General features: G+C 37.0%; 1 protein-coding gene across 1 annotated transcript; it reads left to right on the top strand.

Moving 5' to 3' along the window:
- Positions 1 to 10,658: 10,658 nt before the first annotated feature.
- Positions 10,659 to 11,630, top strand: LOC110856598 (perlucin-like protein). Its single transcript, XM_022105087.1, has 3 exons — positions 10,659 to 10,936; positions 11,002 to 11,110; positions 11,293 to 11,630. The coding sequence occupies exons 1-3, from the start codon at positions 10,751 to 10,753 to the stop codon at positions 11,517 to 11,519; spliced, it is 522 nt and encodes a 173-aa protein (XP_021960779.1). The 5' UTR covers positions 10,659 to 10,750; the 3' UTR covers positions 11,520 to 11,630.
- Positions 11,631 to 14,803: the final 3,173 nt, after the last annotated feature.

Here is a 14,803-nt window from a genome sequence, read left to right as displayed (position 1 = left end):
AAGCTTTGTGGCAAAACCCTACTTTGCATTGGAGGGGGACACAGTTCCCCCGACCAATGTTGACGTCATTCCTATGAGAAAGGGAAATTTTCAAACATTCTGTTCAACCTTTTGAGGGAGAGAGATCACAATTACTGCAATGTTCGAAGACCTATATGTCCACCATTTTCGTCGCGTTGTCCAGGTCATACAACGAAGTTCCTTTTACAAAGCCCGCTTCATTTTGTGGGATGAGAAGGCGAAACGGATAATCTTGAAGAATGGGCGGGCATACCATCTTTTCCAAAAGATATATGCCTCCTTCACCTTTCCTATCCTCCCTTTTTTAATATTTCACACCTTCAAAGTCACCGTGGAAGAAGGTCAACACAACAATCAAACAATCCTTATGGCTTATATCTTCACATTGTTCATATGGACACTTGTCCCATACACAAGGGTATTAATGAGATATTCGGGAGCGTCCAAACTAATCCAGCTTGCCGAAGCTACATTAAATCTGGATAAACAATTTACAGGTGTACACAATTTAATAGCTTAGGATTAGTTAAGTATAACAACATTTAAAAGATTGTGATATGTGATTTAGATGCAGTCTCCACGGAAAACTATTCCATCGAAGACGACATTCACGGCTCAGTATTGCATATAATCTTTTGGTCAAAAAGATTCTACTTCTGGCTTGACTATTTTATGCCGGTTTTAGTCTTTTTTGGAAGTTTTGCAGAGTCAAATCCTGTTTTCGGTATTGTCGTACGCATTCGCCGCTACTATAGGCCAGGACCAGTTGGTCTGCTCCGTCACTATGTGGGATTGCTTGCTACTGGGTTCTTCACATGGGCGGGAGCTTTGGTTCTGCTCGCATGCATGGGATTCAGCGTATTAATAACGGGATTTGGAATTGCATTTGTTCAAGGATGGACACAATTTTTGGCACCCGCCAGGTACACTGGTAAGCTTCGGTGTGGGCTAGGTTTTGAACAGGGAGTCAAAATGTACAAGAGTATCAAGATCGTGTGCATAATGCATACCGAAGTGCCCGAGAGTGCGTCACATCCTGTATGCACCATTTCTACCTTGTTGTATATTGCAGTATTGCGACATGGGTGTTAATCAAACAGATTGCCGGTGACGATGACTTTTCAGTTTTCCTGACTGTCGGGTCGTTCACTTTTGGGGGTGTGCTATTTATCTGGGAGCGGTTCATAGTTTACTTTCTCTCCAGGGCGGCAGTGGGATCAAAAGAGTTTTTATATCGGATGAAAAAATATGATGAGAAGAATAAATACAGGAGAAAAGTCTTGAAAGCGCTTTTGCCCAATTCCATAAATATGGAAATGATTGGATCGGTGGAGACCATGATGAACGGAATTGAAAGGAAATATTTCCTTAATTTCGTGTCTAGAGTTACAGACTATACCATTCGGTTATTGCTGGCAAAGAATAAGGCTGACATATTTTAAATTGTGCAATTAATTATACATATTGCATTCAGAATTAGACCCTACATTTGGCGAAGAAAATATTCAAAAGGCTTCCGTTGAAACACAATATTTCCTCACAATTTTCCCCACAGTCTGTGTAATCTAGCATGTGCAAGATTCGGAAGAAAAGCCAGCTGTTTATTGAAAGGTTTATATTGACTTCTATTAGTTTCATGGGGTTTTATTGAGCTTTACTACGACCTATTCCTATTTCGTGGAGGTCGCGACCTCCAAAAAATTGCCGCTACAGCTAATTTAAATTAAAATCCGTTGAGATACAAATTTTCCTGCTAATATCAGAATGGTCGATTCCAACATTAATTCTTTTGGTTCACTTGAACAATTGCAGGGTAGATTTTTCTTATAGGTGGGCGGGTTTGGTTAGATTTGTATTCGAGTAGGGTAGGGTTTTAAAAAACCCTTATTAAATACACTCGACCTCTAGTGTAAAATTACCATGACCATGCAATCGCTGCCAAAGTTTTATATCTGGCGCATGCCCGCCGAATTCGTTTTCACGTGGATGCATGTATATGTAGTACTTGACCTAGCTCCATCACGGCCATTCACCTGGAAGACTCCTTGGTCGATTGATGTTGAGTATCACGAACATCTACCAGACTATCGATATAACTCACAAATCTGTCGCTGAAGAATGTGAATATGTTTATGACAACTACAGTTCCAATTTAATTTAACAATTGCTTGCAGTGAAGGTATTTATTACTATAAAATTGGCATATGTAAATAATTATATCATGAGAACACCTCTTGACCTGAGGTGCTTCTTCCTGTGAGTCTACTTCCGGACTTACTATGTATTTAACTATGAAGCTAAATGTAAACTGAAAACGCCTACCATTAATTCTGGATAAAACTGGATTATTTGTAGTCCTGGCAGTTCCACGTCACCTTAACCTTCACCTTCATAATAACCTTCATAGAAAATATATCATATTCTAACATACGTATCAGCCGGTCACTTTACTCCAGGAAAAACTGTCTCTTACATAAAGTGCACTGCTCTCAAAATTCATATCACACAAAAATCATGACACAAATACAAGCATACATATCATTACATTTAACAATTGCTGGCAAACTCACCACTACCCCCCGCTAGGTGGATCTCATCAGAGTTGAGTCGGGGGCCCGTTTTTTTGCACTTAGATACATACATATTCTGATATTCATAATTGGCTTGTCATTGTGAGTAGAAATGTGGTCAAAATTATGCCGCATCTTTATAACACATACATATGTTTACTTCTTTATTCACACTTTAGCCAACCATAAATAGGTCTACTTATTTATTCAAATTTAATATTGCCCAAAATGTTTGCCAGAAAGGATATTTCATTAAGGCATAATCCTTACTTACGATTATTAGGCTAACGAATAAAATACACTAATCCGAATAGATGAATTCTAGCAACACTTGGTCGAATGTCCTAATGAAGAAAATTCCTTCCATGCAGCGCTATTTAATTTACATATTTTATCATTCTGAGGTAACTTTTTAAAAGTAATGTCATAAAGTTAGAAAAGCTGGTATAGCACTCAAAAATGGGTAATCTGTGTAAAGTTGCTGCCCGACATTTTAAGTGTCATCCCAGTTTTTTCTCCTTACTCGCACCGTAAATTTTAAGTCATTGTTCTACCAATCACAGGCCAACTTAAAGCGTGGATGAATGTGACACGTGGTTTGTTAAATACCCGAGCCGCTATGCAAGGAGAGGAAACCTTGGAGAATATCTATAAGTATATTATGTTAAACTCAGATTCAGAGATTCAGTTTCAGAAATAGTACTCATACAACGTATCGCTCGAAATACGGCAACTATACCCCATATAAATGTTAAAGTTTACCTCCACATGGACTATATAATCACTTGTGTATACAATCAAAATATTTTCAGCATGCACTTACAGGACGGTCATCGCCTTCCTCATTAAGCGGAAGCAGGGTAATTTAATTAGTTATATTGTAAAGGCAGCAAATTTTACCTTTACCTGTGCCCAAAATATGCAAATCCTCATTTGAAAATATACGGTTTCACCTGCTAAACAAGTAGGTCAGAATGCTGGCGAAAATCATGTTTTACTATTAATGTACGTAGCTACATATGTACGTAATTACGAAATGTAAAATATAACCATTTAGTAGATACATACATATTCCTCCCAGCGTTTAAAAAGTTACACCGTAAGGACGGAATATTGAAGAGTACATCATTCATTTGCTAAATAAATATTGATAAGCTTATTATGTTTTAAAGATTAGAAATATTTACTTGCATAGCAATTTCTTATATCAGCATTTCCGTTTTTCAAGCAAAATTTTCCAGTTTCCCGTGTTAAGGTACATACCTACTACTGCCATATATTCTGTCTCAAGCATTCCGCGCGCAAAAAACATCAGTAGCAGTTACGTTAGCCAGTTGTACTATTTTTTATTGAATTCCCCATGCACTTGTCTATCAGAAACCATCTTCCGAAATTTTTTGTGATACAAGGTGCTAAAATGACAGATCGGACAAATCGACGTGTTGCAATTTTTCAGAAACATTTTTGCAAACATAAAAATTCGGCATTTTTCAATAGATCATTAAAAATCGGAACTAATTGCAAGATGGTCGACCACACCATAAAATAATCCACTAACATTGGCAGTGTTGATAACCGAAAACCCAGTTGAAGGGAACGGTCAAAAAGGTCACAAAAAATCACGAAGGCGCACAAAACCTGAACTCGGCTGAATTCATGCCGGATCCTAAGAAAAATGTCCCTACAAATGAACGGTCCAAGTAAAACTACGTCCCAGGCCCCTAAACTCGACCTTGGACTTATGTTTTTAAGATGTGAAAAGAAACACTTGCTAACTTCACGCCAAGTAAAAATAGGACCCTTGAAAGCCGCGCACTGATCATGCGGTACGCGCTTGAAAAATGGAAATAAGTATTTTTCAAAGATAAGTAAACTTTCACAATAGAGGTCATATAAAATTAGCAAAAGCACTTTGTCCACACCCCACCAGTCCATATTATTCATAAAATTTTTTTAAATATTAGTCGGACCCACCATCCAGATTCTGTGATTTTTTTATTCGGCGTAGATTGGATTTGGTCAAAAAAGTGAATTGTCTTCCTCTGGGGGTGAAATTTCTTGTCAAAAAGTATTTTTTGAAGTTATCGAGCGAATGGAAGAACCACTGGACCACACTCTATTAAAAAATAGCTGCTAAGTATTCGAGCAGGGCTCAGGACCTGCTGATAAGGCCAAAATAGTAAAAATGGGGTAAAATTCCAAAATTTCTTACTCCATTTCAGATCAAGAATAAAATGCACTGTCGCCGAACCTCAACCTTCTGGAATACGATATGTGGTCCAAACTGAAGCTAGATACATGTGCTAAACACCACACAAGTTTGGAATCCGAGAAAAAATCTGTCGCTTAGAAATGAGATTAATATTCCTTGGAATGAGTGCGTACCGCGAGTGAGATGTGGATATCTAGACTTTGGGCTATTGTAGCTTCGAAAGGAGGAAATTTTGAAAAGTGCCCGGTATATTTTGTAGGGAATTTAATAGGCTTTCTCATGATATCGTTCGTTTTTTAAAATTCACTAAACTGAGTCCGCTACATTAATTTGTTTAGTGGTCAAAACTTATGGCAGTAGTAGGTATACAAAACAGCAAAAAACGGCACAGCAAAACGACAAAGCAACCCGGCTAACTCTGGTTAATCTCGAAAATGTTTCGGCACTGGGACCACAAATCTCTGCTTGTCGTGATTTATTTTCCTGGAAGGAAATTGGAATATATCTTACGCAAAGCATCTCGCATTCTTAACCTTGAATCAAATGCCAATTCTTGTAAGTAGCCCCCTATTGGAGCGACGTCTACTATATGAGTTTTTATGGTAAGTGAAAAATTTGTGGTTTGCAATTTTTAGAAATGATATCCAGTTGCAAAGGTAGCGCATCACTTTGCCTTCATCAATATCGATTAGTAAGGTTATAAAGGAAACGAATAAAACAACACCGCACAGAGCGAACACTTCCTGGACGGATTTAAGCGAAACCGGGTCAGATTCATTGAATGTGATGGGTTCCCTAATGCTCGCCACGACCCGTGCAAAATACTTCTGATAAGTCGTATTATCAACCTCGAACTGCATGTTCATTGAAGTGTACGTGCTTTCTAACTTTGTCCATCTCTTTTCAAACCCAAAACTTAACAGCTCGCCGAATCTTTTCTGAAATAAGGTGAAAAGATAGGTTCTACTGGCCAATCCGAAACTTATGTCGGAAAATGGAGCGTCCTCCGTCCCTAAAATTACTAACCGAGTACCATACCATTGGAACAGCTTGGCTAATTGCATCACATAATTTGCGTCATCCATAGTTGCGAACGTGTTACCCCTTGGTACCGCCTGATTTCCAGATTTAGACATTTTCTTTGGGGTTTTAATACTGTGCAGAAAATTTGCCATTACGGTCTTATCCAGGCCAAAATTTAGATAGGCAACTTTATTATTTAGCTGGTGAAACTTTTTCACTAGATTGGGTTTGTGCTCGAACAGAGTTATATAATCTGGAATTAGGCTGTCTTTCAGCAGGGATGTGTCCAGTAAAAATGTAGTAGTCGAGGTTATCGATGAAGTTGTAATAATTGGAATTTCTGAGTCCACCAACAATTTCCAACTAGGCGGAAATATTGGTAACGGTATTGCACTTAGGTAGGAGAAAATAGATCCCATATATAAATTATTCATGATTATAAACCCAGCGCCAAAAAACCAAACAATTAGTATCGGCATTGCAACCCCTTCCTTGTTATGGAACATCGTAAAACTGTCCCCATTCACTTGTCCGACCAGAATGGAACTTACATTTAGGAAATCTTTAATGTAAGAAAAATTGAACTTTCTCTGTGCCGCGGCATAAAATCGGTATGTAAAATGACAGTTTTCAAAGCGAAATTCAACTTTGCACAGTTCGCTCGGTTTTCCTTCTGTATGAATCGGCCATCCGTTAAAGTTAAGGGGACGCTTCCGATTTACATAATTTTTAGATAAGGTCCCCTTAACTTGGATAAGTGAGGTCACGCAGAAATAACAGAGTTCGTAGAGATCGTGAGAATTTGTCAGATAAAAGTAAATATTTGCATTAAATTTGAAAAAGGTTACAAGATTTGGATTTTCTGGAAGAAACTTTAATCGAAACACGAAATTATGGCCAATGAAAGAGGTCGTCAGTTCTTTCACATTTTGAGTTCCGGCATCAGATTTTGCCGAACATCCAATAATTAAAGTGATCCCTAAACAACAGCCGATTAAAGAAACCCAGACAGCACAAGTAAACGGAGATAAGAATAAAGTTAGACCTTCAGAAGCAGTAGGAAGTGGGGCAACATATGCAAATTTTACAATGTCATGTTTAACACTATAGGGAACCATGACTTCTACTTGGGTAATGTCGGCAAATGAGTCCTGGTAGAGGTAACAATCTAGCCCAAAGTGATAAATAGCTGTCTCCGACTCGCTTGCAATATCGTTAACAATGGAAAAATTGAATGTTCCTGAGAGTGATTTAACCGAGCAATATTGAACGGACGACAAGGCTGCTTTGAAATTTGGTAAAGACACTTCACATTGAGTCCCGTCTATCGGATGGGAAGCAGCAACACTGACTGGTCTCTGGTTAAGATTCTTATTCAATGAAACCCAAATCTATATTATAATTTCGAAAAGTCCGTCCCGTGAAATTTTCCGTGACATTCCAGCATTCTGATTGGCTGCCGGCTTTCTGTGTCAGCCAATCACAGCACGGATATGATTATAGTTATGATTACGGTTATGATTTCGGTTATATTGGGGTTTTGATTTCGGTTATGATTTCGGTTATGATTTCGGTTATGATTTCGGTTATCGTTTCGGTTATGATTTCGGTTATGATTTCGGTTATGATTTAGGTTGCGATTTAGGTTATGATTTCGGTTGGGAGCAACCAGAAAAATATTCCTTAGCAACGTAGAAAGATTTCTTAGCAACGTGAAACAAATCATTAGCAACGATGAAAAGATTCCTTAGCAACGTGAAAATAGATTCTTAGCAACGTTAAAAAAATAGCTTAGCAACGTTAAAAAATAGCTTAGCAACGCTAAAAAATTCCTTCGCTACGTGAAAAAAGATTCCTTAGCAACGCTAAAAAATTCCTTCGCTACGTGAAAAATGATTGCTTAGCAACGTGAAGAAAGATTGCTTAGCAACGTGAAAAAAATTCTTTAGCAACGATAAAAAAATCCCGAACCAACGTAAAAAAATCCTTAGCAACATGAACAAAGTTCATGTAACAAGTTCCCTAGCAACGTTAAAAAAATTCCCCAGTAACGTGAAAAAAATTCCTTCTCAAGGTTTAAAGAAATCCTTAGCAACGTGAAAAAAAATTCTGTAGGAAGCTGGCAGCTAACCAGAATGCTGGAATGTCGTGGAACGTCTAACGGGACGTTTCGACGTTTTAATATATTTGGATGTATCTATCTCGAATTATAATTTGGGTATAGATTAGTACATCGCGCCCATTACATATGTAGTGCTTTCATCTAAGGTTTTTGGTGTGTTGGCTTAAAACTTTACCTGTGGACCGTCTTTAAGACGGGCTTATAGGCTAGTCATTTATATCTTAGAAATCGTGAAATCTCTCTGAGTGGTGGACACGCCCACTGCACCCATCGAGTCACACGAAACGCAAGGAATACATACCAAATCAGGAAACTCAGAATTGAACAAGATCACGGGTGCCATTATGGTTCTGGGGCGAATGCAATAGTTATTGCAGGGAAATTCTACATGCTGAAATATAAAATACACCGGGGACAAATAGGTTATAATTAAATCCTGCATACAACTATAAATTGGGATTCCATAAATTTCTTCTTTCACGAGGTCCGAACTTAGATCATGAAATATTACGGATATTCTGGACGCCTTATACTGGGCAAGTCTTGGGGACTTCGATCTTCCTAGAATGTCCTGGTGTGTTTTGTTAATTAAGAACTGATAAAGAACACAAGGCGAGTAAGGGTTTAGTTGACGTATATGAGTAAAATAGGATAACGTTTTGTCCCTTGAAGTAACACCTGTTGGCCAAGAGAGAAACGTGACGTCACAGTTTTCAAACAAGTTAAACTTTTTCCAGGCACTGATTCTTTGAAAAAGGTTTAGAATCAATGCTATCGAAATTAATCGTGCCCTCATTCTGTCCTTAATGTATGACAGCAAAAGCAGGACTCCTATTCAATTTGGATGTTCAAGAGAGATGACATGTATTAGAAGTCAGCTGTTCATATGTAAATACATGTATGTATGCGAGGTACCTTTTTTAATGAGTTTTTTTTACATCAGGACCTGACCGTGCATGGTACCACACACTCGAATCGCATTGTTGAGTTCGTAATCGTAAGATCATACATTGGAGGTGGTATATAGGCGTACCAGATGGAAAGAACAAAGATATCTATGTTAATTGTTAATGAAATTGATCCACACTCAAAAATTTGTCAATTCAACACCGTCGGTGTCAATATATGATTTAACCGCCCTGGTTAAAATGTTGAGTCCGAGTTATGAAGATTTTGATACATACCAGTAGTTATAATGTTATGACCAGACGGAAAAATTTTATTACCACTCGGAATCAGAATTGTAACCAAGGCGGATAAGGCATATATGTATTCACCCCGGCGGTGCTGATTTGACAAATTTTTGTTGTACATTTAGGCAACAAATACATGTCCAAATTACAGGGGTTTTTTTTTCTCACGTGAATCAGTATATCTTGTCATGGTACTTTTTTTTAAAATCATGGTTACTGCGATACCTTGGTATGCTTCTTTGTCTCACCCGCAAAAATGTGTACAAAGACAGCGTGCACACGGTTGATTGTCTGAAGGAGCAAAGTTGCGGGGCGTATAAAAATAAGGGGTTTTAGGTCGATGTTTCAAAAACTTTTCACCTACACCATTTTAAAAATTTTAAACTGATGTTTGCTCAACGTTTGTGGGATTAGGTTAGGGTCAGCAGCTGTGATGATTGTGTGGCATAAAGTTGAGCTTCTACATACGTATCAAAGAAAAAGTAATGAAATAGGATGAAAACTGACAAAGTTTTATTGATACCGTTTCTTCTTGTTTCAAAATTCAAAGTTTGTTTCTAAAAGTTAAATCCATAAGGTATTTCTAATATTTACTTTTTGGAAAATACCAAACACAAAATTATGGGTATGTACATACATAAAAACACAATATGAAAGAAAACTTCCATTATAATTCGCTATTGCCTTATATTATAGTTTATATCATTGGTACAAATGGCATGCCGCATATTTAGTTGGAATTACATGCTTGCGTATTCAGGATGTAATTTAAGAACCGGACATATTGCAAAATAATTTTCGTTGAGACATCGACGATCATTTAGGTTAAAATTGCTATAATTATTTAAATCGAAGAACCCTATTCAATCTAAGGTACAGATATCTATGTACATATATTAAAAACGTATATGCAGTACATGTATATGTAAAAAAAAGTATCGCTTTTTTCAGTTTCTGCAAAACTGAAACGGCTGATATTTCAATGTCACCGAAGTTTCAAATGCAGCCAGGTTTGGGGCCAGGTTTGGGGTCAATGTATGTAAATTGGACACAAGTTTCGAAGACGGTATGCTACTTGGCCCAGGAATAAATATATGTATGCCTGGAAAGACCAATACAAAACTAGGAAAAGCGACTAATTATCAGTGTGAAAAATCAGTAAAATATGTAAATAGGTAAGTTAAGTAAATCAACAAGATATGCAAAGTTCTGAAGTGCATTACACATCTCCACCAGGCCTTCCCATAACCCTGAATCCAAGTATTTATTTACACATATTTGTGCAATTAAGCAATCACATCAGGATAAATGACATTTATCTTAATTGGTCCAAGTTGCTTGATGATAAGCTTGCAAATTTAATTAATAATGGAAATGTTTTACGATAAGAGATGCTTTATATGTGTTAAGGTATTGAAATTAATTAAAATATTTCAAGATAATCAATATGTACACGAACCATGTGACATTATCAATTTGCACTTATCTAACCCCGTATGCAGAATATTTATGCACAGATCAATTTAACTATCAAAAGCGTGAACATCTTATTTAATATCCCCCCGATTTTTAACAATTCTAAAGCACTATTTCACAAAAATTGGTCAAAATGCGTACCACATCTTTCTCTACGGTCGTTTTAACTTTAACATTTCTCCTCATAAGTTTCTGTAATGTTTTTGCGGAAAATTCCGGCCGTGTGACTAAAAATCTGGTCACGGATTCACCTCAGGATTGGGTTTGGTCCAAGAAAGTTGGACCATTGGCGAAGCAATATGTTGGCATTACTCAATTCGTAAGTTATCGAATAAAATTTGTTATTTTTCTAATAAATAAATACTATTTTAATTTTTTATGTAGATGAGTTTCATAAATTTTCTGGAATACTGCCACAAAAATGGGATGCAACCCGCTGAAGTTACTTCGGCCGAGGAGAACAATGCCCTGATCCAGTATTTGGACGACTTTGGTAAATAATGGAAAAAATATTTGTCAGTTTTCGAAACCATTTGCAACCGTACCTGTTCAAAAACTTTGTTTTCATTCAAAACTCATTTCACTTCATCTGACTTCATTTCTTACTTCGCATGTCTTAAGCTTAGCGGAAAAAATGAAAGGTTTCATTCATATTTTTTAAAATTCCTCATATAGAAAACCCGAAATACTTTTGGCTCGGAGGGGCGGATATTGGTCGGGAAGGTCGTTACTACTGGATCGCGTCCCTGCAGGAATTTAACTACACGAGTTGGGGTCAAGGTTACCCGAACGGCGGGAGGGAAGAAAACTGTGCCACGATTTATGGCGGTGATGGTACTTGGTTCGACCAATACTGCGATAACGACCAGATTTGGCCTATTTGTCAAATCGTTACGGAATAGTTGGTAAATATATATGTATTTGGAGCACATATTATCAAAAAAATATTACCATTTGGCATAGAAAGTTACATACATTTAATGATCAATAAAATACTATAATTTAATCAAGAATTATCTTCCTAATAAAAAGTGCTCGGCATAAATCCGACTTCGAGAATTATGTCGGATCAAAGCAAAACTTGGTTTTCTGGACAGTATTGTTGTATGAAAAAATATATCTACGTGCATGGTATATCACGTAATTTTACAAAAAAGAGGGCTAGTAATTATTGGATCAAATCAATTTGAATTTTTGGTTGGAATATTTACGTTACTGAAAGTGAGTATGTGTTTGGGTAGGTAAAATGCAGCAAGTAGTTCATATATGGCATAGGGTCAATTTGACTTATGTGGGTCAGGATGACATCGGGTCAATCTTTCATGTGTCAATCTGACTGGGTCAATTTGGCGTGCAATCGAAATTTTCTGGATGGAATTGCAAAATGTTTAATAACCAAGAGATTGCACTAACAATGCGATTGTGTGAAGTGTAACCCTCCGAATTGCTTGAAATTTTGAAATTTAGTGGTCCATGTCGGCATGATTGTATTGACCTGGCATGTCAATAAAATCAACGTTTCTTCAGGCAGTTTGTGCGATAGTGCGAATTTGTAAAAATATTTGAGGGCAAAGTTGAAAAATATGCTATATCTAATCCTCCAGCGCTCAATTTACATAAATTCTTTGGGAAAATGAGACTATGAATTCCAGCAATGTATTTAGTTGCTGACTGGGATTTTACATAAGAATAGTTATATTGAGTTGAATGCATTAAACTTTATTCCAGCATAAGTTTCGTGCAAGGCTATCTCTCGAAATTAGGCAACTGTGCCTAATAAGACAAAATGACTTATATAGACTAGCCTACATAATTGACTGATATATAATATTTTACATCCATAAAATATGCTGAAGCTTTTATTGAGATATTTTGAACATGTGAAGGACGAAGGCGGCATTACAATTTCTCTGACTGGAATACCCATAATCTAGTTATTTTTGTAGTAAAGGTAGCAAAGACCAATGTGCATAATTAAAGAGTTTGATAATGTTCCAGCACTAACAGGGAGATTGATCAAACGAGCAAGGTTTTGATTAAAGCCACTCTGGCTAAGCCTTTTGTAACAACCTACCGGCATGTAACTTTACATGCCGGTAGTAAAACAGCCCTTTAGGACTGTTTTACTTTTTTCGTATCTTGAACAACGGTAATCTAATTATTTTTGTGGCAAAGGCAGCATAGGCTTATGTAGATGTTTGCGAATTGGATTATGTCTTAGACCTGACGGGGCTCCTTATAAATATGCTAATAATATTTCAGTGGTGGTAGACATTCTGAAAGGGGACCGGCTAAAAGTCTATTTACCATCCTACCAACATAATGTTTGCACAACCTACCTAAAATTATCAAATAGGACTTCTCTATTGTTATTTTAGAAACCTTGATCTGTCTTAATGGAAGATATTCTACAGAACGGCGCTTGAGATTTTTGACAGCACATCATCAACTTGGAGACTTATTCGACTAAATAGGTATTTAATTCGAATAAGTATTCGAATAAATTTAGAGAGTTCTACCGCAAAGTAGGTGGAAACACTGACAAAATTCTCCGTGACAATGTAGCCGTGATTCTATTTGCGCATATTGAAACGTTAACAATATTTCTTCCAATTTTTAGGGGTAGAGAGATTTTAACTATTGCAATGTTCGAAGATTTATACATCCACCATTTTCGTCGCACCGTCCAGGTCATTCAACGGAGTTCGTTTTATAAAGCCCGCTTCATTTTGTGGGATGAGAAAACGAAACGGATTATCTTGAGGGATGGGCGGGCATACCGTTTTTTCCAAACGATATACGCCTCCTTCACCTTTCCCATTCTACCGTTTTTAATATTTCATACCTTCAAACTTACCGTCGAAGACGGTCACCACGACAGGCAAACAATTCTTCTGGCCTATATCGTCACATTGTTCATATGGACACTTGTCCCGTACAGTTGGGTACTAATGAGATATTCCGGAGCGTCTAAATTAATTCAGCTTGCTGAAGTTACATCAAATCTGGATAAACAATTTACAGGTGCACACAACTAAATATGTAGCAAAGTTAAATATAACAACACTTAAAAAATTGTTAAATCATATCCATTTAAATAGATACAGTCTACACGGAAAACTACTCTGTCCAGCCCGACATTTACGCCACCGTATTGCGAATTGGCCGTTGGTGTAAAAAATTCTACTACTGGCTTGACTACTTTATGCCAATTTTAGTTTTATTTGGCAGTTTTGCGGACTCCAATCCTATTTTCGGTATTGTCGTACGCATTCGCCGCTACTATAGGCCAGGACCAGTTGGTCTGCTCCGTCACTATGTGGGGTTGCTTGTGACTGGGTTCTTCACATGGGCGGGAGCTTTGGTTCTGCTCGCATGCATGGGATTCAGCGTATTAGTAACGGGATTTGGAATTGCATTTGTTCAAGGATGGACACAGTTTCTGGTACCCGACAGGTACACTTGTAAGCTTCGGTGTGGGCTAGGTTTTGAGCCTGGAGTCAAAATGTACAAGAATATCACCTATGTAAAAGTCCAATGATGCACACGTCTTATTGGCTTTTTCATATCGTTTCGATGTCAATTTTTAGAAACAAATCAATACTGATGTTACAATGGGCAAAGGGTTAGGTTCAGTGTGGACTTATTTTGAGTTTTCAAAAATTTATACTTCAAAAACCTACCGGTCTCTGAGAAATAATATTGTGGCTAATATATAGAAAACTCTCACGGGCGATATTCTTGAATTTATAAGTTTGGCTTAAGCTAAAACCCAACGAAGTGTGTACAAGTTGAATTTCAGCCGTAAATCAACAATTGTATGTAAATATGTACATAACCTAAATCAGGAAGGAAAATTTTACAATTGTGGAGAATATGTGATTTAATTACGATACAAAAAGTAAGGGAGTTGAGGATTTTGAAAACCTTACGAACAAATTATCTAATTCAAATTATATACATTTATAATTTTCAAAAATATCCAAATTTGTTCATTTCATTTTAACTATTATCCGATCAACATTAGAAACTATACGGAAAATGATATGTTACCTAGTCGTATACACTCAAGTGTCAATGACATATAGCTTTATTACTTTTGTAATTTTCAACTTAGCAATCTTTGATTTATTTTACCGAAAAGCCAGATAAATTTTAATTCAAAAACAATTTTTTGTCTTAAAAA

The sequence above is a fragment of the Folsomia candida genome, unplaced genomic scaffold, assembly GCF_002217175.1.
Source record: "Folsomia candida strain VU population unplaced genomic scaffold, ASM221717v1 Fcan01_Sc016, whole genome shotgun sequence".
In the NCBI taxonomy this organism is placed as follows: domain Eukaryota; kingdom Metazoa; phylum Arthropoda; class Collembola; order Entomobryomorpha; family Isotomidae; genus Folsomia; species Folsomia candida.
The sequence above is the reverse complement of the archived record's forward strand: the minus strand, read 5'-3'. Positions and strand labels throughout refer to the sequence as shown.